The following is a 25,183-nucleotide window of genomic DNA, read 5'->3' as shown; positions in this document are numbered from 1 at the left end:
ACTCTATAATATTACAAATACTGAATTCATTTATGAATAAGAAGTTGATTAATGCAGTATAGTTAGTATGTATAACTATTAGTGGAGTGACTTTAACATGTTTAAACGTAAAATTAAATTTTTCAAGCATCAACCTAATGCACTCTAAATTATATATCATTCGAAAGCTACTAATCTGTACTATCTGTTTTGCCCGGTCCCGGATGACAGCTAAACAATGCTTAATGCATTATATGTTCGTGTGTGCTTTCGGCAGACTATTTTCAATGAATCTGATGCGCGTCTGGCGTAACACATTATATATCAAGTATGTGTTTGTTTACAACGACAATAATATGAACATTTAAATGAACCGCCTTTTTCAAATGCAAATTAAAAATCCATAATGTATGACGAAACGACGAGAAAAAAAGATAACACATTTTATCAGTGATGCTCAGTCTGTAGTTTTCTGTGTTGTCTTTTGTGAACTGTTGTTCTAACTTAGCCATGTCATTTGACTTATACGTTTGCATGGATTTTCTTTTGGTGTATCGTAAGCCCCCACTTTTTTTTTTATCAATACAGATTTCTATATATATTATATTTGTAAACGTGTTTATTGTTAACTGACCGATATTAGATAGATATTGCCAAAGTAATCAACATGAAAAACAGACGAAACAAATTAATGACATATATATGGCATCCAAACAAATAAGTTAACAATATTAGTAAATGAAACTTTTGTCAACAAGGATGTGATTAAGCTTGTTACATTTACTCAACACCCACTGTGAAGGTATTTGATGAACATTTTATTTGTAAAAAGATATATTGATAGAATAAATACTTTGTGTACAAAACTGAAACAGATGATTAAATTAAATTTTCATAGATACCAGGATTAAAATTTTATATTTACGCCAGACGCGCGTTACGTCTACAAAAGACTCATCAGTGACACTCGAATCAAAAAATGATTAAAAGGCCAAATAAAATACGTAGTTGAAGAGCATTGAGGAATAAAAGTTCCTAAAAGTGTTGCCAAATACAGCTAGGGTAATCTATTCCTGAGGTAGAAAAGCCTTAGTTTTTCAAAAATTCAAAGTTTTGTTAACAGTTAATTTATAATTATGAACATATCAATGATAACTCAAGTCAACACAGAAGTGCTGACTACTAGGCAGGTGATATGGGGAAATATATCTCCACCAGCAGTGGCATCATCATAACTCATCAAAGATACCAGGATTAAAATTTTATATTTACGCCAGACGTGCGTTTCGTCTACATAAGACTCATCAGTGACGCTCATATCAAAATATTTTTAAAGCCAAACAAGTACAAAGTTGAAAAGTATTGAGGATCCAAAATTCAAAAAAGTTGTGCCAAATAAGGCTATGGTAATCTATGCCTGGAATAAAAAACGCCTTAGTTTTTGAAAATTTCAAAGTTTCGTAAACAGAAAATTTATAAAAAATTACAACATAATTGATATTCATGTCAACACCGAAGTGTTGACTACTTGGCTGGTGATACCCTCGGGGACGAATCGTCAACCAGCAGTGGTACGGTCTTCAACACGGAGCCTTGGCCCACGCTGAATAGCAAACAATAGAAATGGCCTAATGTAATACCATTCAAACAGTAAAAACAACCATTTAAAAAAAACGAGAAACGAGAAACACTTATGAAACACATCAACAAACGACAGCCACTGAACAATCTGTGTGAAATCCGATTTTGTGATGTCACAATCGAGGATAAGATTACAGGAAAATGGCAACGACAATTGCTGCATACTCGTCGTCATCTGTGACACAGTTATTCAAAGTCTTCTAGCACATCATTATGGCGGCCGTCAAACTGCCGAATGGATAACTTCACTACTAGGAATCATTGGTAGTATACCGCTGTTCAAACTCATAAATCCATGGAAAAAAAAAAAAAAATCGGGGTAACAAACTAAAACTGAGGGAAACGCATGAAATATAAGAGGAGAACAACAACACAACACTACAATGTAACACACACAGAAACGGACCAAGCATCAGACAAAATCCCACGAGAATAACAAATATAACATATGACTGTCGTGTAACAAATTAGTATCGAGTAAAATCACGGTAGGTAACGCAAACTCTATAATATTGTTAATGTAAAATGAAAAAAAAATCAAAAAGATCGACGCTTACAAATGCATAGAAATATAAGATATTTTCTAAATTCACCATCGATTGCCAGAGATTATCCAATAAATGTATTGTTCTCTGCTGATAATTTTGTGAATTTAAGTAATTTTATACTGTCTTCAAAACAATTGTAGATACCAAGAATTTTTGAAAAATTAATATTAGCTAATTCATCAAGTCAGGCTTTTGTGTTAATTTTGAAACAAAGGATTTACAACCTAGCGTTGGCGTCACAGTTATTTGTATAAATTCCTATATTACAGGGTAGAAGACACGGAGGCGTTATACCTTGCATAAAGATGTCTTATGTTACGATATATCTGTTTGTTATATGTTTGTTGTCCTTAACCTCATTTGTATGGTTTATGACTGACAAAATTAGTTATCAAAGTTAAAGCAAATGACACATTTCAGCATGCGCACTTTCTATAATTGATGACTGCATATGAGGAGGCCATTATATATTTTTATGTAGCGGGCTGCGAAGTGCGTCGAGTCTATAATGTTTTGAACGAATTTACAAAAGGGGAATTGAAAATGTATGGATAAATAAATGCGTTAAACACCCACCATAAAGCTTTACCACTTTCAACATCTAAACCAAAAGATAATCTAGATATCATAAATTCATACCTTTGACTAAGTGATTGCAAGCAATTCTGTCGTTTCTTTCATCGGTGATCCGAATAATATCATATTACGTCTAATGTGCTAATGAATTAAAGAAAGAGAGGAAAGTATGTAGTTTAATCATTTTACATTTCGCGCAGAGCTCGCTATCATTGATTATTTTAAAGAGTTCAATCAAGTGAACGCATTGAAAGTTTCTAGAAATCGCAAGAACAGCACACGTATGAATGAAACGGTCTACTGTTTCTGAGTCTTTCATGACAAAACGAAAACAATTCCGGAGAAAAAACCCCGAAATGAAATGTTTCAAAACTATAAACTAAAAACAAATATAACGGACATCAAACTAATACCTATATATTTGATCATTTACATCTACATGATCTATAAATGTCATTATTAACAATTCATTCGACGTTACGCAGATATGTTTAGATATTTATTCAACTGTTTTTCTTTGTTATCTAAAGAAGGAAGTAGAACAGCAGTACATATACCAAACTAATTTCACCCTTTTATACATTAGAAAAGAGAAGTAGAATATAATCAATTTGTAAATGGACAACGTAACGTGATGTTGGATGTATTTATCTAGAAGAAATGAATATAAGTAGCTTGTTTACAGCAATTTTGTTTAAATAAAAACGAGTCCTTAAACAATCCAAATATCTCAATACAACTCCTAAGACACAATTCTCCTTTTCTTGTAACAACATAAAACTTCAGAGATGTTGAAATAAGAACGAGTCCTTAAGCAATCCAAACATCTCAATATTATCTCTAGGACACACTCTTCTATTTTTGTAACAGTATATATCTTCAGAGAATCAGTGACCTATCGTATCATTAAATATTTGAAATAGTCGGTCAATATTACAATTAGTTTCGTTTTGAACCAAACTATGTAGGCAAGTATCTTTTTATTATTTCTTCAATAGTAAAATCCTACACGTATATATACGCATAGATATTGGTAAGAAATAATTGATTTGATGATGTAATTTCACCTGGTGTTTCGGTTTAGGTTTTATATTACCTAGGCATTATCCTCATCAGGTACCCTAGCTTTACAGCAACATGATAGAAATAAACGAAAATTCTGTATTTTAGTCCCGATGGAATGAAAGATCTTTGGTGTAATGACCATAGCAGTTGTTACACAAATAAATATTCAAAGTACGGATTTGAATTTATAAACCAATGTTTAGCATGTGAAGCCGTTACTGAATGGGAAATTCCGCTTCCTAATGTCAAATACCTTTCTTTAGACGTTGAAATAAGAAATGTGATAGGCACAGAAAGTATGTTACTAACTGATCAAGATTTCAACAGTTCAATTTGTTTTAGATTTGAACATGTACATGGATACATAAAACAACTGCCAAGGAATATATGCAGTTTTACTATTGTCCTTATTGACGTTAGTTATAATTTGTTTGGAGAAATCGGAAACATTTCTTGTCTACAACAGTTAGATACACTAAAAATGAATAATAACAGAATCACATTTGTTCCCAATAAAACATTTGCAGAGATGCCAAAGTTGAGGTATGTTGATTTGTCCAATAACAAGATTTCGAGACTTGACTTTAATTTACTGAAATATCCCAGAACTAACATTCTACACTTGTATCTAAATGCAAATAATTTACGTCAACTGGACGTTAGCAATGTTGTTGTACCAAATAATACTAATTGTAAGGCTAGTTACAGGATAATAAATATCCAATTAAGATTTTTAACATTGCGAATATTAATCCTAAGGATTCAAACACGTATTAGTGTGGTAACATTGACTTTTGCAACGTAATGTTAAATGTTCATCCTTATATGGTATTAGGGCTAAACCCAGGAGAACTAATGAAATTTGCAAGATGTGGCCTGCTTGAGTATCGGGGATCGAAATATGACTGTGATTGTTCAGTTGCAAAATTCTTAAAATTAGAATATAGTGAGTTTAACCGAATATTTGGAATCAAGTTTGGTAAGAGTACGTGTTAGAATCCTGAACCTTTACGAGGTATTAACACTGAAACCTTTTTTTACAACACGAGTCTGCACCACCTCATGGTATGTGACGTTCAAGATGGCTGTCCCAGAGTTGGAAACTGTAAATGTATATGTACTTCTCAACCAATAGCTGACAGTCTAATCATAGCTTGTTCTAACAAGTCTTGCAAGGATCTTCCAGATGTTGTGCCCGACACTAGTCATAAAATAGTTTTACTCATGGAAGGCAATCAAATTCGAAGTGTTATTTCAAAATACTATTTTAAAGACGTAAAAAGTGTGAATTTATCAAGAAATCCAATCCAGACCTTTGACGAGAGCATCCAAAATTCTACAAATGCTGTTGAAATAATCATAACAGACCATTTACTTGACTCACTTCCAAGGCAAGTTCAACTTCTCTATCCTAACGTCTTCCGGTTCGGTCAAAAAGGTATACCATGTAATTGTGATAACCGATGGATCGGCGAATGGAGAAAGTTTAAAAAAGCACAGGATCCTCTATTTTGTTCAAATTTTGAAAATGTTTTAATTGAAGATTTTATAATTCATTCAACAGACTGTGATTCAATACAATATACTATATTGGCTTTATATTCAATTATTCCCCTGACTATATTTATTGTTTTTATTTGGAAACTAAGACATCTTCGTTACGATGTTAAAGTTCTTAAAAGTTTGACAAGAGTAAAAAAGAAGAATTTCAAGCTATGAAAACAAAAGCGCTATACAGACTTGGAATGGGTTTAAAGATATATGATCGTAAACGGTCTTTATACGAAAAATTGTTGGAAGTTTTCAACGAACCACTAGTTACAAAAGTGAAACACATTCGCCTGCAGAAAAGAAGAATATCGGCATATTTATGTCAACAATCTAAATATGAGACTTGACCTCTAAAAATAACTATAAAAATCGGTACACTGGAGACATTTGCTGGATGACAACTAACCAATGCTCAATGTGTTATACTATATACATGTGTGTTTTCGGCATACCTACTATTAGGTTCGACCGCTTTCAATGAGTCTGATGAGACAAAGCAAATTATGAGTCTAGTATGTGTTTGTTTACAACGACTTTAATATGTACATATAAATGGACCGCTTTTTTTATATGCAATTTAAAAATCCGTAATGCATGACAAAACGACGAGAAAAAAATGATAAAACATTTGATCAGTGTTGTTCAGTGTGTAGTTTTCTATGTTGTATTATGTGTACTGTTGGTCTTATTTTAGCTTTGTCCTTCGACTTTATATGCGTCTGAATTTTCCTTTGGTATCTTTCGCCTCTCTTCTATCTGCAAAGAGTGATCTGTTTGTTTAATTTGCAAAAAGGTTAATTATAAACTGACTGCTATAGGATTAAACTTAGCATATCAATCAATATGAACCAACGACAGATACAAACTAAGGCCACATTATTGGCATACATACAAATAAGTAAAGAACAAATGAAACTCTTTTATACCAGGAGGTGATTAAGCTTGTCACATTTCCCCAATATTCACTGTTTAGGTATTTGATTAATATGTTATTGATAGAAAGATATATAGTTATCGATCTATAGATTAGATAAATACTTTGTGTATAAAACTGAAGTAGATATTAAAAAAGACAGAATATATCTTAGGGATGAGTACAATAGGAAATGATTTTATAAAGAAGAAATTATCATTACAAATATTGATACATTACTTTGTCGTAGTCTGTGTAATGAATGTTATAATAGTTGACATTCTATATTTCATTGCTTTTAAATTTAGAAGTTTAAACTTCAAGATCAAGTTTAAATCCAGAATAACGCTTTAAAATGAATTAAATTAATAAAGCAACATTTTCAGTTTCTAGCATTGTGTTGGTGTTGGAAGATGATGTAAATTTAACATGCATTGATACTATAACTGACCTTAACTGGTTTTTTTTATTATCAAAAAACACTTTTGTTCGCTTTGGAGATTCCGTATATCGTCAAGTTATCGGAATTCCAATGAGGACTAACTGTGCACCACTTATTGGGGACCTGTTTCTGTATTTTTAAAATACTTTTTGATATTTCGATGATATATTGGCTTTCACTAATGTCGACTTATGTATGTATACCAAAGAAAGTTATCCTGTTGAACTAACTTTAAATAAAGCTAACACTAATAATAAACACTGCCCTTTCTTCGTTCTTGATATCTATATCAAAACTCAAAACCAAGATTTATGATAAAAGAGATGATTTTTTATTTCCTATCGTTAATGATCCATATTTAGATGGTGACGTTCCCTTGAGCTTGTCACTATCTTATTTTGTTTTTATATCTCAAATTCGCTCGTGTATGTAACAACGTATTAGATTTTAACGAGAATATTTTGTGTATTACTGAAACATTGTTACACCAGGGTTTTCGATATCATAAACTAGTCAAAACATTTACTAAATTGTATCATCGGTACAAGAACATTATTCGTAAATATAATTCAACATGCAGACACGTTATACGTTCCGTGAAAATTCTCTACAAAGCACAAAAATGCCGACATTCACCTCAAAAGCTAACAATCCTTTAAACAGACTTATTAAGAAGGGATATAGTTACGATACTGTTGCCAGGTCATTAAATATGGCATATTTTGGCTTTAATATTGACTCACTTTTAGGGTCATTGCATCGGAAATAAACACACTTATTATAAAACCAGTTGTTGGCATGATACGGGTAATGTTCTTCTCATATATTTTATGATTGAATAATGCTAAACGCCTAACGGCAGGGATTGTGGTTGATATCCATATGATGAAGATATAATCTTTCAATCAGTTTAATTGAGGTCTGGAGCTGGCATTTCAGAAACTACTATTAGTCCTTTGTTAATGTATGCATCATTTGTCATTTTGTTTAGTTTCTTTTGTTACCTATTTTGACATCAGACTCGGACTTCTAATGAACTTAATTTTACTATGCGTATTTTTTTTGTTTTTGTTTTTTTACATTTACTAGAAGTATAGGTCTGTCTGTCTGTCTGTCTGTCTGTCTGTCTGTCTGTCTGTCTGTCTGTCTGTCTGTCTGTCTGTCTGTCTGTCTGTCTGTATGTATGTATGTATGAATGTATGTATTTATGTATGTATGTATGCATTTGTGAGAGAGAGAGAGAGAGAGAGAGAGAGAGAGAGAGAGAGAGAGAGAGAGAGAGAGAGATTTTTTTTTTAAAGAATTTCAAATTAATGAAATGAATTAGCAAAACATACATACCTATTGAAATGTTTAAATAAAATAATAATTCAACATCAATCCAAAAATGAAGATCCCCGACTTAAAACAGAGAGAAAATTATCTTGGTTACATGCCAGAAATGAAAAAACAAAAAATTCCATAAAATTTACGGGAACTATAAAAAATGGTAAAGTGTTGATAGTTGATTCTAAAATGAGAACAAATCAAAAAGATTTCATTCAAACTTCGCAAAGCCAACCTGCAATTCAAAATTGTTATAACCGCAAATGTAATATAGAATCTTGATTGACGTCCAAAGTGAGATTCCGTTAGATAGAAATTTTCAGTTGTCGTGTCAACTTTGAAATTGAGAAGAGGGCACTATCAGCACATCTTATAAGGTAAAGCTTTCAAACAGAGTAATTGTTCAATCATAGCATTGTTTTTTTGTACAATTTTTAGTTAAATTGAAGTAATGGTCGTTATTGGGATCTTATTAATATGAAGCGGAATTCAATTTTATTTTCGTAAATGTTCGTTGTGTTGTTTTACTTAATATGCAATTTATAATCCTCGCAAATATGTAACATCAAGCATGAATATACTATGAAAACCATTTATAACACGTACCATTTATACAACACATATATACCACCAAAACGTAGAGGATACCAAGTGCATCAGAAAGGAAAAGAACATCATGTTCATGGTAAGTACATATTCAGTGTAAACATATCAATTTTGATATCACATTCAATGAAAAGATTACAGGAAAATAGCAACAACAGTTGGTACATACTCGTGGTCACAGTTATTCATATAACGACCAACCAAATCATGATGGCGCATGTCATACTGAAAACAGAATTATAATTATTGTGCAATCATGCAGTGTGCTCTTTTATGGATTCCACCTTACAAGATAAACCTGTACTAATTATATGACTAAAGTGTAGAATATAAAGATGAAAATACATGAAGATAGAGGAAAATGAACCTAGCCATCTATGCCAACAACTACTGAAGGATATTTAACAATGGACTGTACAAAATGTAGCGGAATACGCATTATATTAAACTATAATACACCGAGATATGTATATTAGTAGATGAAGTTATCGCTAATCAGACAGCTATCAAACATATTATATTATGTAAACCACTATAGACCATAGAAATAATATAGGTCAAAACAATAATATAGGCGAAAGAACGGCGTAAACAACGAGAAAACTCCATATCTTAAGTCAGCTTTAGAAGAGCCCGTTGTGACAAAACGTAAGATAATTCAAACGAAAAAGACGTGATTTATGACAAATGATAAACTTAAATAAATACAACAGACAGAAAATAAAGACAACCACTAAATCACTGAATCCCTACATACCACGCATTGAAAGTAATTGGATTTGAAAAAATGTGAGTTTCAAAAACAACCCTTATACTGGGTAATACCCATTTCCCTCTTGATATAAATATCTTCAAACGATTGGTGGAAGCTCGTTAAAAAGTATTTTATCGTTACAATTCATCATTCTATAAATGTCGCCAATGAAATTTGGAGAGACGATAACATATGTTCAGTTGTTTAATTCAATATGTCTTCACTGTTATCTCATTTTCAAGCTCATCTTATAACTCTTATGCTAACAAAAAGTGGACCAGCCAAAATATTATTCTTGCTTTTACACATTCGACAAACAGAAGAGTAGATCCTAATCAATTTGCAGATGGTTAACATAACGTGCTGTTGGAATCATCTATCTAAAAGAAATGAATATACTAGTAATTAACTTTTATACAGCAATTATATTAACCGTGTTGTTTCCATCTGTAATGGGATCATACACATATTGTAGTATCGATGGAATGAAAGATCTGTGGTGTAAAAACCAAAGCAGTTGTTACACAAATTCTCATTCAAAGTACGGATTCGAATTCATAAACCAATGTCTAGCTTGTGAAGCCATTCCTGAATGGGAAATCCCGCTTCCCAATGTCACATACCTTTCTTTAGACGTTGAAATAACGAACGTAGAAGGAACAGTAAGTATGTTATTAACCGATCAAGAATTTAACAGTACAACTTATTTTAGATTTGTACATTCACATGGATACCTTAAACTATTGCCAAGGAATATATGCGAGTTTAATATTGTCTTCATTGATGTAAGTTATAATCTTTTTCAAGACATCGGAAACCTTTCATGTCTACAAACTTTAGATACACTAAAAATGAATGAAAACATAATAACATTTGTCTCAAATAAGACATTTGCAGAGATGCCTAAGCTGAGGTATGTTGATTTGTCCAGTAACAAGATTTCGAAACTGGACTTCAATATATTGAATTACCCAAAGACTAACATTCTTCACTTTTACCTTAATGCAAATAATTTACGTCAGCTCGACGTTGGAAATGTTTTTGTACAAAATAATACTATTTGCAGGGTTAGTTACAAGGATAATAAATATTCAATTAAGATTTCTAACATTAAGAACTTTAATCCGAAGGAATCAAACACGTTATTGTGCGGTAACATCAACTTTTCCAATGTAAGTTTAAATTTTCACCCTTATATGATATTAGGAACCAACATTGGAGAACTAGTTAAATTTGCAAGATGTGGAAAACTTGAGTATCGCGGAGCGAAATACAACTGTGATTGTTCAGTTGCAGAATTCGTCAATTTGGAGTATAGTGATTTTAATCGATTTTGTGGAAGTCTATTAACTAGTAGTACATGTCAAGATCCAGAACCTTTACGAGGTATAAATATAAAAGACCTTTTCTATAACACGAGTCTGCATCATCTCATGACATGCGACGTTCAAGATGGCTGTCCCAAAGTTGGAAACTGTAAATGTGTTTGTACATCTCATCCAATTACTGATAGTCTGATCATAGATTGTTCTAACCAGTATTGCAAGGATCTTCCCGATGTGGTTCCCAAAACAAGGCATAAAATAGTGTTATTGATGGAAGGTAATCAAATTCAAAGTGTAAGTTCAAAATACTATTTTAAAAATGTGAAAAGTCTAAATTTATCGCGAAATCCAATCCAGAGTTTTGACGAGAGTGTCCAAAATTTTACAAATGATGTTGAAATAATAATAACAGACCATTTACTTGACTCACTTCCAAGGCAAGTTCAACTTCTCGATCCTAACGTCTTCCGGTTTGGTCAAAATGGTATACCTTGTAATTGTGATAACCTATGGATCGGCGAATGGAGAAAGCGTAAAGAGGCACGTTATCCTCTGTTTTGTTCAAACTTTCAAAATGTTTTAATTGAAGATTTTATAAGTCATTCAACAGACTGTGAATCAAAACAAGATACTTTAGTGGCTCTTTATTCGCTTATTCCCCTGACTATATTTATTGTTCTTATTTGGAAACTAAGAAATCTTCGTTACGACGTAAAAGTCCTTAAAAGTCTGTTTCTACCAATTGACGAAGATATACAAAGAAGTTGGCAAACTGATGTTTATATTTCATTTGACGAAGACAACGAGGACGTCAGATGGTTTGTGTTTCAGATATTAGATAAGTTTTTTCGTAGAAGAAAACTAAGCACCTATATTGCCTGTCGGGATTCCTGGCCTGGAAGTACAGACGAGCAAAACATCGTCAGGAATTTGCAACGTTGCAAATACTGCCTTATATTACAGTCATCTGTGATGTATGATTTAGATAAAACTAACTCATGTTCAAATCGTATGGAATACAGACTAGCATGGGATCTCTTTACAAATAAAAAGTTATGCAAAGTATTTGTAATAAAGTTTGATAAGAGTAAAACAGAAGAATTTCAAGCTATGAAAACAAAAGCTCTATACAGACTTGGAATGGGATTTAAGATATATGATCGTAAACGGTCTTTATACGAAAAATTGTTGGAAGTTTTCAACGAACCACTAGTTACAAATGTAAAACACATTCGCCAGCGGAAAAGAAGAATATCGGCATATTAATGGCAACAATTTAAATATTAGACTTGACTTCTAAAAAACGAAAAAAAAAAAAAATCGGAACAATTTACTTGATGACAACTAAACAATGATCAATGCAGTATATGTTCATATGTGCTTTCGGCATTTATATTTTATAGTTCAAACGTTTTCAATGAGTCTGATGCGCGTTCTGCGTAACACATTATAAGTCAAGTATGTGTTTGTTTACAGCGACAGTAATATGAACATGTAAATGAAACGCTTTTTTATATGCAATTTAAAAATCCATAATATAAGACAAAACGACGAGAAAAAAAAAATAATACATTTTATCAGTGTTGCTGAGTCTGTAGTTTTCTATGTTGTGTTTTGTGTACTGTTGTTTTTCTGTTGGTGTAACTTAGCCATGTCACTTGACTTATACTTTTGAATGTATTTTCTTTTGGTGTATCTTAAGCCCCCCCTTTTTGTATCAATAAAGATGTCTATATATATTTGGGACCGTTCAATATTTACCAGATGGATGGTCCTGTGCATTTTTAATATTATTTCATTAAAAAAGTTAATGCTCGTCCTTTTAACTTCTGCAAAAAGGTCCTTGCCCATCTAAAAAAATCTATTAAAAAAGTACTCGCCCCTCTATAACTCAAAGACGATCAAAAAGATTTTTTTTCTATTTTTCTATTTACATATTTATGCCTGGAAATCAAACTGGTGTATTATTCGAAATTCAAAATGTTCTTGTTAATTCCATATATACATATTTTGTGTGTGTAACAGAAACATACATTTTATTGTTTTTAAAACCCGTATGACAAAAATATGAATATACATACATTTAATTTTACATGTGCAGCCTCAGATACAATACCACAATTAAATCTCAAGACATAAGTAATAGCATACTATTATACATCAGCCAGTCTTTCACAGAGGCTTAAGAAGTGCTAACAATATTCATGCAAGTCAAAATCATATGAAGAAATATTAACCTTAATATCAAATGTACTAAGATTGTATTTTTCTGAAATCTGAGGTCATTTTAAATTTGAAGCAGTTTAATGTATCTCTTTTTATGTCTTTGTTCTTAATTAATTAATTGAGGGTCATCACTTTTTCCCCCTTATGTGACCATAGGACATGCAGATTTATTCAAACTGTTGTTAACAATTCAAATAATTTATTAACTAAATATCCAATCTATATTCAGTTTTCAAAACATCCTATTAATTCAAAATAAAGGAAATACTTTAAATTAAGTCTTAGACTTAAGTTAACATATTATCTTATGCTGAAGAACTAATTATTGTCTTAATAACATAGCATGTTTATACTTCAAATAAACAATGTCCCTTTATCTATTCTTCTTTTCAAGAATGAAAGAATTTATAGTCTTTTTAAAGCAATTTAGGAAGACATGTTTTTTTTACTTTGATGCAGCTTTTTTTTTTGATACACCAAACTACCAACTAACCTGGCTTTCTTTAAGATCAATATATAAATGAGATAGTTGTAGAGTTGTATGAAAATCCAAGTTGATTTGAAAAAGTTATAAAAAGATTTAAAGGTGACTATCTGAATTTAGCCTAAACTGAAAATTAGAGCTATTTTTTCTTACTTATTAATTAAATCCATAAATTTAACAGTTATACACCAATCTACTAAACAACCTTGCATTCTATAAGATCAAAATATAAATGAGATAGCTGTAGCGTTTTATGAAAATCCAAGTTGATTTGAAAAAGTTATAAACAAATCTAAAGGTGACTATCTGAATTTAGCCTAAAATGAAAATTTGTACTTTTTTTCTTACCTTTTGATTAAATCCATAAATTTAACAGCCATACACCAAACTATTAAACAACTTGGTATTCTATAAGGTCAAAAAAAAGTTAGTTAGTCCATACAGAAATACTAGCTTTTTTATTCCTTAATTTAATCCTTAAATTGACAGAAATGAACAAAGCTCCCAGTTTGCTGAGACATGTTTTGTGACCCCGCAAATAAATTCCTACACACCGACATAATTGATAGCAAAATGTTTTGTATAAAATAAGTTTTGGCTCATCCACTAAACATATAAAAAGAAAGTGCTCGCCCATCCAAATATTTCCACAAAAAAAGTGCTTCCCCCGCCTAATTTTGCACCGGCCCATCCATCTGATAAATATTGAACGGTCCCTTATATTTGTAAAAGTGTTTATTGTAAATTGACCGATATTGGATAAAAATTGACAAAGTAATCAACATGAAAAACCGACGAAACAAATTAATGACATATGTATGGCATCAAAACAAATAAGTTAACAATAAATGAATCTTTTTTTCAACCAGGATGTGATTAAGCTTGTCACATTTACTCAACACCCGCTTTTAAGGTATTTGACGAACATTTTATTGGTAAAAAGATATATAGTTATCGATCTATCGAATAAATACGTTGTGTACAAAACTGAAATAGCTAATTTAAATTTTATATTTACGCCAGACGTGCGTTTCGTCTACAAAAGATTCATTAGTGACGCTCGAATAAAAAAATGATTAAAAGGCCAAATAAAGTACGAAGTTGAAGCGCATTGAGGACCAAAAGTTCCTAAAAGTGTTACCAAATACAGCTAAGGTAATCTTTTCCTGAGGTAGAAAAGCCTTTTTTTTGATAAATTCAAAGTTTTGTTACCAGTTACTTTATAATTATGAACATATCAATGATAACTCAAGTCAACACAGAAGTGATGACTACTGGGCTGGTGATAACCTCGGGGAAATAAATCTCGCCCAACAGTGACATCGACCCAGTGGTTGCAAATAAAACTCATCATAGGTACCAGGATTAAAATGTTATATTGACCCAGACGCGCGTTTCGTCTACAAAAGACTCATTAGTGACGCTCGAATCAAAAAATGTTTAAGAAGCCACATAAAGTATGAAGTTGAAGAGCATTTAGGACCAAAAATTCCTAAACGTTTTGCGAATTACAGCTAAGGTAATCTATTCCTAAGGGTGAAAAGCCTTAGTTTTTTTGAAAAATTCGAGTTTTGTTAACAGTTAATTTTATAATTATGAACATATGAATGATAACTTAAGTAAACACAGTACTGCTGGTGATACCCTCGGGGAAATAAATCTTCACCAGCAGTGGCATCGACCCAGTGGTTGAAAATAAACTCATCATAGATACCAGGATTGAAATTTTATATTTACACCAGACGCGCGTTTCGTCTACAAAAGACTCATCAGTGACGCTCAAATCAAAACATATTTAAAAGGCCAAATAGAGTACGAAGGTGAAGACCATTAAGGACTAAAAGTTCCTAAAAGTTTTGCCAAATACAGCTAAGGTAATCTATACCTGAGGTAGAAAAGACAGAACCGTGAAAAATATCTTAGAGGCGAGTACAATAGGATAAAAAATATCTTAGAGGCGAGTACAATAGGAAAAAAAATTATCTTAGAGGCGAGTACAATAGGAAAAAAAATATCTTAGAGGCGAGTACAATATGAAAAAAACATATCATTTAAAATGTTGTTACATTATATTTTTATTTATTTTATTTTGAACATATGAATCAAGGTGCAACCGCCCCGCCCTCCCCAAAAAACAACCCCCAAAACTTAGGTAACAGCATTAGATTAAAAAACGTGGTGCAATTACAGCACAACTTAGGAACAGCATTAGATTAAAAAGTGTTGTGCAATTACAGCACAATCTATATCCTTGTTAAGCTTCAATTTCTTTCGATAGGTATCAGAAAATGTGGTAAGAGTGCCAATGAGACATAGTCTCCGTCAAAGTCACATTTTGTAAAAGTAAACCATTACAGGTCATTAGTTATTAAATGTTCCAGGATTATAATTTAGTACGCCAGACTCGCGTTTCGTCTATATAAGACTCATCAGTGACGCTCATATCAAAATATTTTTAAAGCCAAACAAGTACAAAGTTGAAGAGCATTGAGGATAAACAATTCCAAAAAGTTGTGCCAAATAGGGCTAAGGTAATCTATGCCTGGGATAAGAAACTCCTTAGTTTTCGAAAATTTCAAAAATTCGTAAACAGGAAATTAATAAAAATGACCACATAATTGATATTAATGTCAACACCGAAGTGTTGACCTCTGGGCTTGTGATACTCTCTGGGACGAATTGTCCACCAGCAGTGGTACGGTCATCAACATGGAGTCTGACTCACGCCGAATAGCAAGCAGTAAAAATGGCCTAATGTAAAACCATTCAAACAGGAAAATCAAACATATTAAAAAACGAGAAACGAGAAATACTTATGAATTAAATCAACAAACGGCAACCACCGAACAGTCTGTATGAAATCCGATTTTGTGATGTCCCAATCGAGGATAAGATTACAGGAAAATGGCAACGACAGTTGCTATACTTGTGGTCATCTGTAACGCAGTTATTCAAAATCTGCTAGCACATTATGGCGCCCGTCAAACTTCCTTCCGAATGGATAACTTAACTACTAGGAATCCTTGGTCCAATATGCCTGTATTGTAACAACTTAAAATATCAAGTAAAATCAAGGTAGGTAACGCAAACTCTATAATATTGTTAAAGTAAAATGAAAAAAAAAAAAAAAAAAGCGACGCTTACGAATGCATAAAAAGAGAATATATTTTCTTAATTCACCATCGATTGCCAGAGATTATTCGATAAATGTCTTGTTCTCGGCATTTGCGAATTCAAGTAATTTTATACTGTCTTGAAAACAATTGTAGATACCAAGAATTGCTGAAAAATTAATGTCAGCTCATCCATCCAGTCATGTTTTTGCGTTAACTGCGAGACAAAGGGTTTACAACTCAGCGCTGGCAGCACAATAATTTGTATAAATGCATATATTACAAGGTAGAAGACACGGAGGCGTCATACCTTGCATAAAAATGTCTTATGTTACGATATATCATACTTGTATGGTTTATGACTGACAAAATTAGTTATCAAAGTTAAAGCAGATGACACATTTCAGCAAGGGGACTTTCTATATTTGACGACTGCACATGAGCAGGCAATTATATATTTTTCAGGAAGCGGGCTGCGAAATGCGTCGAGTCTATAAATGTTTTGACCGAATTTAAAAAAGGGGAATTGAAAATGTATGGAAAAATACATGTGTTTAACACCTACTATAAAGTTAAAATTATCACTTTCAACAGCTAAACCAAAAGATAATCTAGATTTCATAAATTCACATCTTTGACTAAGTGATTGGAAGCAATTCTTTCTTTTCTTTCATCGGTGATCCGAATTATATCATATTACGTCTTTTTAATGTGCTAATGAATTAAAAAAAGAGGAAAGTATGTGGTTGTGTACAATTTCTAACTGTTTAATCATTTTACATTTCGCGCACAGCTCGCTATCATCGATAATTTGAGAGAGTTCAATCAAGTGAAAGTCCATAGTAAGCGCAAGTGAAGTACACGAATAAATGAAACGATCTACTGATTCTAAGTCCTTCATGGCAAAATATGAATTAATTCCAACGAAAAAATACGGCATGAAATGTGTCTAGACTATAAGCTGAAAACAAATATAACGGGCATAACAAAATATTTATTTCTTTAATCAATTTTGGAAGCTCGTTACAATTTATCAATCTATAAATGTCACCATTGACAATTGAATCGACGTTACGCAGATATGTTTAGATATTAATTCAACTGTTCTATTCTGTTATCGATGAAGTAAATAGAACAACAATAAAAATGTCAAACAAATTTACCTTTTTATACATTTAAAAAAGAGAAGTAGATCATAATCAATTGACAAATGGACAACGTTATGTGATGTTGGATATATATAACTTGTTTACAGCCATTTTGTTGTTTCCCTCGGTCATAATGATAATGGGATTGTATGAATATTGTAGTCCCGATGGAATGAAAGATCTTTGGTGTAATGACCATAGCAGTTGTTACACAAATAAATATTCAAAGTATGGATTCGAATTTATAAACCAATGTCTATCCTGTGAAGCCCTTCCTGAATGGGAAATTACGCTTCCTAATGTCACATACCTTTCTTTAGACGATGAAATAAGAAATGTGATAGGCACAGAAAGTATGTTAAGCTGGGGTCACACATTCACGATTTTTACTGCCGTCCTTGACAGGACCATTCCCGATTAAAATTTCTTAAAAGTCTGATCAAGATCCTATGAATCGTGGATGGAAATTCAAACTTTAATTAAAATTTGTAAAAAATTTTTTTTAATCACGACAACAATCATATATTGTTTAGGAAGCGTCGATATTCAACCGTTTCCAAGCGAATTTATCCCGATAATCCCGTTCTAAATCCGCTTCTAATCCGATTTGTATCTTTCGCCAGGTAAAATTCGACCGAGTCTGTCACGACTGCGTCCCGATTCTACCGAATGTAATCCGACAGTGACAAGACAGTGAACCGATGCTGACGGAAGTTATCCGTTCGAAAACTGTCGGCATACTCGAGATTATCAGGAACTGTCGGAACGTTTTCCTATCACGGTCCGCTCTATCGCATTGCAAACGGCTTTGTCTGGTCTCAGTCGTATTGTATTCTGTAATTGTCGGGACTCTGACGTGGGTATCATTAACGAATTTAGAATTAATAACGGGACTGTTTCGGAACGGTTTCGGCAAAAACGGTTCACAATCGACAAGATCTGGATGCAATCTGGACTCAATCGGCAGAAAAACAGCAATGAAAAATTTCTCAAGATCATTCCCGTTCCAAAGGACACCGTCCCGAATACACAAAACATTGTTAGGAATTCGATCCGATACAGCAGAATCTGTCACGACATAGACACGATTGTAATCCCACTAGACAAAATCGGCTGAGTTTCCCCGAATGTTACGGGACGCACCTAACTGTCGGGGTGTTTTGCCGAACTATTCGGACCCCTCCCGACCAGTAGGAATCTGTTACGAACTAAAACGACTGCGTTCAGACAATAATAGGACATTCCAGATAATTGAGCATACTAATCCGACTTTTTCACTATTCGTTTCGTATCGCTGTCTGATCTCAAACGGGAGCAATAATCGGCAATGTGTGAAACCGCGCATTACTAACTGATCAAACCTTCAACAGTACAACTTATTTTAGATTTGGACACACACATTGATACATAAAACAATTCCAAAACGAATATATGCGAGTTTAATATCGTCCTTATTGATGTAAGTGATAATTTATTTGAAGAAATTGGACACATGTCTTGTCTACAAACTTTAGATACACTAAAAATTAACAAAAACAGAATAACATCGTTTCCAATAAGACATTTTCAGAAATGCCAAAGCTAAAGTATGTTTATTTGTCTAATAACAAGATTTCTAAATTAGACTTTAATATACTAAATTATCCCATAATTAACATTCTTTACTTGTATTTTAATAAAAAATATTTTCGTCAGCTCGACATTGCAAATATTATTGCACAAAATAGTACTGTTTGTCAGATAACTTACAGGGATAATAAACATCCAATAATAATTTCCAACATTGGGAATTTTAATCCTAAGAATTCAAAAACGTATTTCTGTGGTAACATCGACTTTTGCAATGTAAAATTAAATGTCCATCCTTATATGGTATTAGGCAACAATCCGGGAGAACTAATTAAGTTTTCAAGATGTGGCATGCTTAAGTTTCGCAGTTCGCAATATGACTGTGACTGTCTAGCAGCAGAATTCTTTCAATTGGATTATAGTGAGTTTAATCGAGTATTTGGATATATATTACTAATAAGACTACCTGCCAAAATCCAGAACCTTAACGAGGTATTAACACTGAAATCTTTTTCTATAACACGAGTCTGCAGCACCTCATGGTGTGTGACGTTCAAAATGGATGTCCAAAAGTTGGACAATGTAAGTGTGTATGAACATCGCAACCAATCCTCCTGATGTCGTGCCCGACACATAAAATACTTTTACTCATGGAAGGCAATACAAATCGAACTGTTAATTCAAAATACTATTTTAAAGATGTAAAAAATTTGAATTAATCAAGAAATCCAATCCAAAGTTTTGATGAGAGCATCCAAAACTTTACAAATGCTGTTGAAATAACCATAACAGATAATTTACTTGACACGCTTCCAAAGCAAGTTCAACTTCTTGATCCTAACGTGTTCCGGGTGGGTTAAAACGGTATACCAGGTAATTGTGATAATCGATGGATCGGCGAATGGAGAAAGTTTAAAAAAGCACAGGATCCTCTATTTTGTTTGAACTTTGAAAATGTTTTAATTGAAGATTTTATAATTCATTCGACGGACTGTGATTCAAAATAAAATACTCTATTGGCCGTATATTCGCTTATTTCCCTGACATTATTTTTGTTCTTATTTGGAAACTGCAATATCTTCGTTACTATATGAGAGTCCTTAAAAATCAGTTCCTACAAATTGACAGAAAAATAAAAAGAAGTTGGCAAACTGATGTGTATATTTCATTTGACGACGATATCGATGACGTCAGGTGGTTTGTGTTACAGATATTATATAAGTTTTTTCGTAGAGGAGAACTAAGCACTTACATTTACTGTCGCGATTCCTGGCCTGGGAATACAGACGAGCAAAACATCGTCATGAATTTACAACGTTGCAAATACAGTCATCTGGCATGTATGATTTAGATAAAACTAACTCATGCACAAATCGTTTGGAATATAGACTAGCCTTGGATCTCTTTAAAAATAAAAGTTGTGCAAAGTACTTGTAATAAAATTTGACAAGAGTAAAACAGAAGAATGTCAAGCTATGAAAACAAAAGCTCTATAGGTTGCAGTCTTGTAATTGACTGCTCCATAGACTTAATACATGAAAATAAAAAAATAAAAAATGCTACATAGAAAAAAAATTTCACGTTAATATCATGTATGTACTAATGTGAAATTGTGATTTAATCGAAAAAAAGTGGGTCATGCCACGAAGAATGAAAAGTTACGTAATCCTGAAGTCAAAACATTTTTTTCCTACTTTCTGTTTGCTGTTTTTCCTAGGCCGCACCACTTCCAGGAAACAAGATATCCTTCCACTTTCCTGGATTAATATCTCCCGAAAGATGCAAAATTTTTTTTAAAGTCTATATATATGTTTCAATTCAGCATAAACCTATAATTAAAGAGAAAAAATTGATTTCAGAAAAAAAATGCACTATTTTGTTTCCTTCCGTGTTTTGACATGCACTGGAAACTGGAGTTGTAATACAAGACTGGTACTTATACCGACTTGGCATGGGATTTAAAATATATGATCGTAAACGATCTATTGATACGAAAAATTGTTGGAAGTTTTCAACGAACCTCTAGTTACAAATGTAAAACCCATTCACCAGCGGAAAAAAAGAATATCGGCATATTTGTGGCAACAATCTAATTATAAGACTTAACTTAACCTCTTAAAATGATTATTAATGAAATTATATATCAAAATGAAGTCGATTAATATAGTATATCTACGTATAATGTGTTAATGTAACACGTATTTTTATATAATTGTTCGTTTTCAATGGACTTTTATTCTTATGGAAACATATATGCAAATATTCTGTATCAGAACAAGATATACCTATATAAATCTATAAATAGAATAATGAAATAGTGTAAAATTAAAAGCAATACTATCATATAATGAGCTCGTTCAGGAAGCCATATGATCTGATTAGGTTGACCACTGGTCTTTCTGGAAAAATTACCAACACTTTTGTATCAAAACTGACAACAATAAACTAGTTTGTACAACAAAGACTTGAGAAAGATTGCATACGTTTAAAAAATACAAAACAAACCAAAACAAAACGAAATTAACTAGGTCCATTTGTGGTGATTCATAATTAAATCTTTCCATTTACTGAGTTGAGAATTATCTAGACTAATGACACTTTTGTTTTTGATATTGACTTCATCAGCAAGAATAAATAAAAAAACAAATAAACACAAATGTTTCAAGATAGAAAATGTATTTCAATTTGATTCATAAGAAAAGGCCAAAAATGTGAGGTTAATTTGTTTTAGTTCATATGTAGATCACATGTTGTAAAAAAAAGCAATGCAATTCGGTACAGTGGAGCCATTTACTGGATGACAATTAACTAATGCTGTATGCACTTATTTTTCGTGTGTGCTTTTGGCCTACTTTTTTTTTTTTTTATTATTTAGGTTCAAACGATTTAACGAGTCTGATGAGAGGAAATGTGCGTCTGGCGTAACACATTATAAGCCTTGTATGGTTTTGTTTACAACGACTATAATATGTGAAAAAAATGGATAAAACATTTTATCAGTGTTGCTTAGTCTGAAGGTTTCTATCTTGTAATTTGTGTAAAGTTGTTTGTTTATGGTGCTATTTTTTTTATCCTTCGACTAATGCATTTGAATTTTCTTTTTGTGTCTTTAGCCTCTCTTTGTCAGAAAAAGTGCTATGTATGTTAAATTTGAAAAAAAAAGGTTTATTATACATTGACTGATATTGGATAAAAATATATAAAAGATATGAACAGCCGACAGATACAGGTTAATTGCACATATTTGGCATCCATACAAATAAGTAAAGAACAAATGAAATTCTTTTCAACCAGGATGTGATTAAGCTTGTCACGTGTCCCAAATACACTGTTTAGGTATTTGATAAATATGGTATTGATAGAAAGATATATAGTTATCGATCTATTGATAGGATAAATACTTTGTGTACAAAACTGACGTAGATATATAAAAAGACAGAACCGAGAAAAAATATCTAAGGGATGAGTTCAATAGGAAATGACTGTATAAAAAAGAAATTATCATTAGAAATATTGATATATTGTATTGCCTACAAATGTGTGATGAAATCTATTATAATTTACATTCTATATTTTATTGCTGTTAAATTAAGAAGAGTTAACTTCTCGATCAAGTTTACTTCAGAACAGCACTTTGAAATGAATTAGATGTATACAGCGATATTTTCTGTTTCTAGCTTTGTGTTGATGTCGCTCTGTATGGACTGCAACTCCCCATATAATCAGCCCAGTAGTCAGAGCTTCGGTACTGAAATGATTTATGACAAGCGTGTTTTTTTAATATCTATTCTTAGATGAGTTTAGAATTCATTTGAAAGCTATACCATGATCAAAATTTATCAGGCAAAGTTTAACTTAATAGTTGGCTCTTTATTTAAGTATCTTTTGTTCATAGCTCTGCGAGTATTCAAGTATTTATACAACCGGTGCTCTTTGATTAGGGTTAAATCTAGAATTTTTTAGTTGTTAAAACGAGCATCCGGTTTAGTAAATTGGATGCCGTTAATGTTATAAAGTTATCCTGGTTAATAGTATAAAACATTGGAAAAAGTTGCAAAAATGCCAGACTCCAAGGAAAATTGAAAAGTTCTATATCAGACGGTAAAATCAAAAACTCAAACGCTTCAAACGATGTGATATGCGAAACGATATTATTACAATATGTTAGTGTGTCAGTGTTCAACTTGGTGTTTTAAATTTCATAATCATTTGGAAAAGACGCAAGGTTAAACAGATGATTTCAGTATTCCGGAGAAATTTATAACATGGTAGTAACTAGCAAAGCATTTTCAAGGGTATACATTTCATGACAATAAAAGCTTCATCGTTATATATAACGCAAGCGATTGAGTATAACATTTTGAAAATGATCATTAAGGAATTAGAACTTCTTCCCTAAACCCTTACCCTGTATGAAAGAGCATCCCAATTTATATTCATGAACACTTTGGTGTTAATATTAGAGGAAGCGATACAAGGCGATATTTTTTGGTAAATTGTCCGATGGTGGTCATTTCGGATGTTTCTGAAACAATTTCCTTCTTATTAATATTTGAATTTGTAAAGACATGACAGAATTAGTTTCTTGTAACATGGTCTTGAAATTGAATACCCGATCTGGTTCCAAATTTTGAATTTGTTTGTTAACATCACAGTTCCGACACTGTCAAACTGGATTAAAACAGAATTAATTATCAATAAATTCACTCTTGATTTAAAAGATATGCGAAAGATACCACAAGGATATTCAACACATTAGTCGAAAAAATAACAATGTCATGATAACAAATAAAACAAAAATCAAAAGACAAACATGATTATACAAAGCACAACATAGAAAACTTAAGATCAAGCAACATCCGCTTACAATTGCTCTATCGCTTCTTAATACATTAAGGACCACAACAAAGAAATGATGAAAATGAAGATATACGGGATACACATCAGTGGGGGGGGGGGGGGGGGGGGGAGTAACAGAAACACATACACTAGACAGCAAATGTGAACATAAGTGGCACAAGGGTTCACTGATGTGAATCCCATACATTTATTTATTTAATAATCATGCTGAAAAAATCCTAAAAAAACTAAGGGAACGGCATTTACTCAAAAGGTAGCGAGAATATATAACAAAGTAAAACAAAGTTATGTGCAATATTACCATTTGAAGTCCCCATCAGAATAGGGGATGTAAATTGTTATCAAAGGTACAAGGCTTATAATTCAAGACACCAGAGTCGTGTTTCGTCTACATAAGACTGTCAGTGATTCTCAGATCAAAATAGAAATAAAGTCAAACAAGTATAAAATTGAAAACCATTGATGACCCAAAATTCTCTAAAAATCACATTGACAGCTAACGTCTTTACAGTTATTTAATAGATATATTTGACAACAAAAGGCTGTAAAAATGACAGAGCCGCGCCTTTTGATTACATTTTTAATGGGGGCATTGTTGTAGCAAATAATTTCTGAACAGTAAACATGTCTGATTCCGACCACTCATTCACCAAACAACTTCAAATTAATATATGTCTTTCCATCGGAATTCGCAGTGAAAAATCAATTATAAACTCATAGAATAAGATTTGCTGGTTGTGCAACAAGTCTTTACCCCCAAAACATACGACGGTATATAGTGATATTTAAATGATCTTAATCAACTAATAGAAGTGCCTGCGTATTTTTCATGTACAAATGTTGGAATGTCAACGTATATTTTCGTTTCCTGCTTTACCAAGTTTGTAAACTCTAGTCGCTACCATGTTTTCACCTCCACACCGAAGAGAGTTCAAGTGCTTTTTTTGGTAAAACATCATGTATTCGGAATAATCAAGACTTTTGTTATCACAAATGTTGGCTTAATCTGCCAAGGGTGGATAGGAGAGAAGTGGATCTCAAAACGTGGCTATCAAAG

General features: G+C 32.3%; 1 protein-coding gene across 1 annotated transcript; it reads left to right on the top strand.

Moving 5' to 3' along the window:
* Window positions 1–10,597: 10,597 nt before the first annotated feature.
* On the top strand, window positions 10,598–11,992 carry LOC139492598 (uncharacterized). Its single transcript, XM_071280749.1, has one exon. It carries the CDS (start codon window positions 10,598–10,600, stop codon window positions 11,990–11,992), a length of 1,395 nt encoding a protein of 464 aa, XP_071136850.1.
* The last annotated feature ends 13,191 nt before the right edge of the window (window positions 11,993–25,183 follow it).

The sequence above is a fragment of the Mytilus edulis genome, chromosome 10 (genome assembly GCF_963676685.1).
Source record: "Mytilus edulis chromosome 10, xbMytEdul2.2, whole genome shotgun sequence".
In the NCBI taxonomy this organism is placed as follows: domain Eukaryota; kingdom Metazoa; phylum Mollusca; class Bivalvia; order Mytilida; family Mytilidae; genus Mytilus; species Mytilus edulis.
This window is presented reverse-complemented; position numbering and strand designations above follow the sequence as displayed.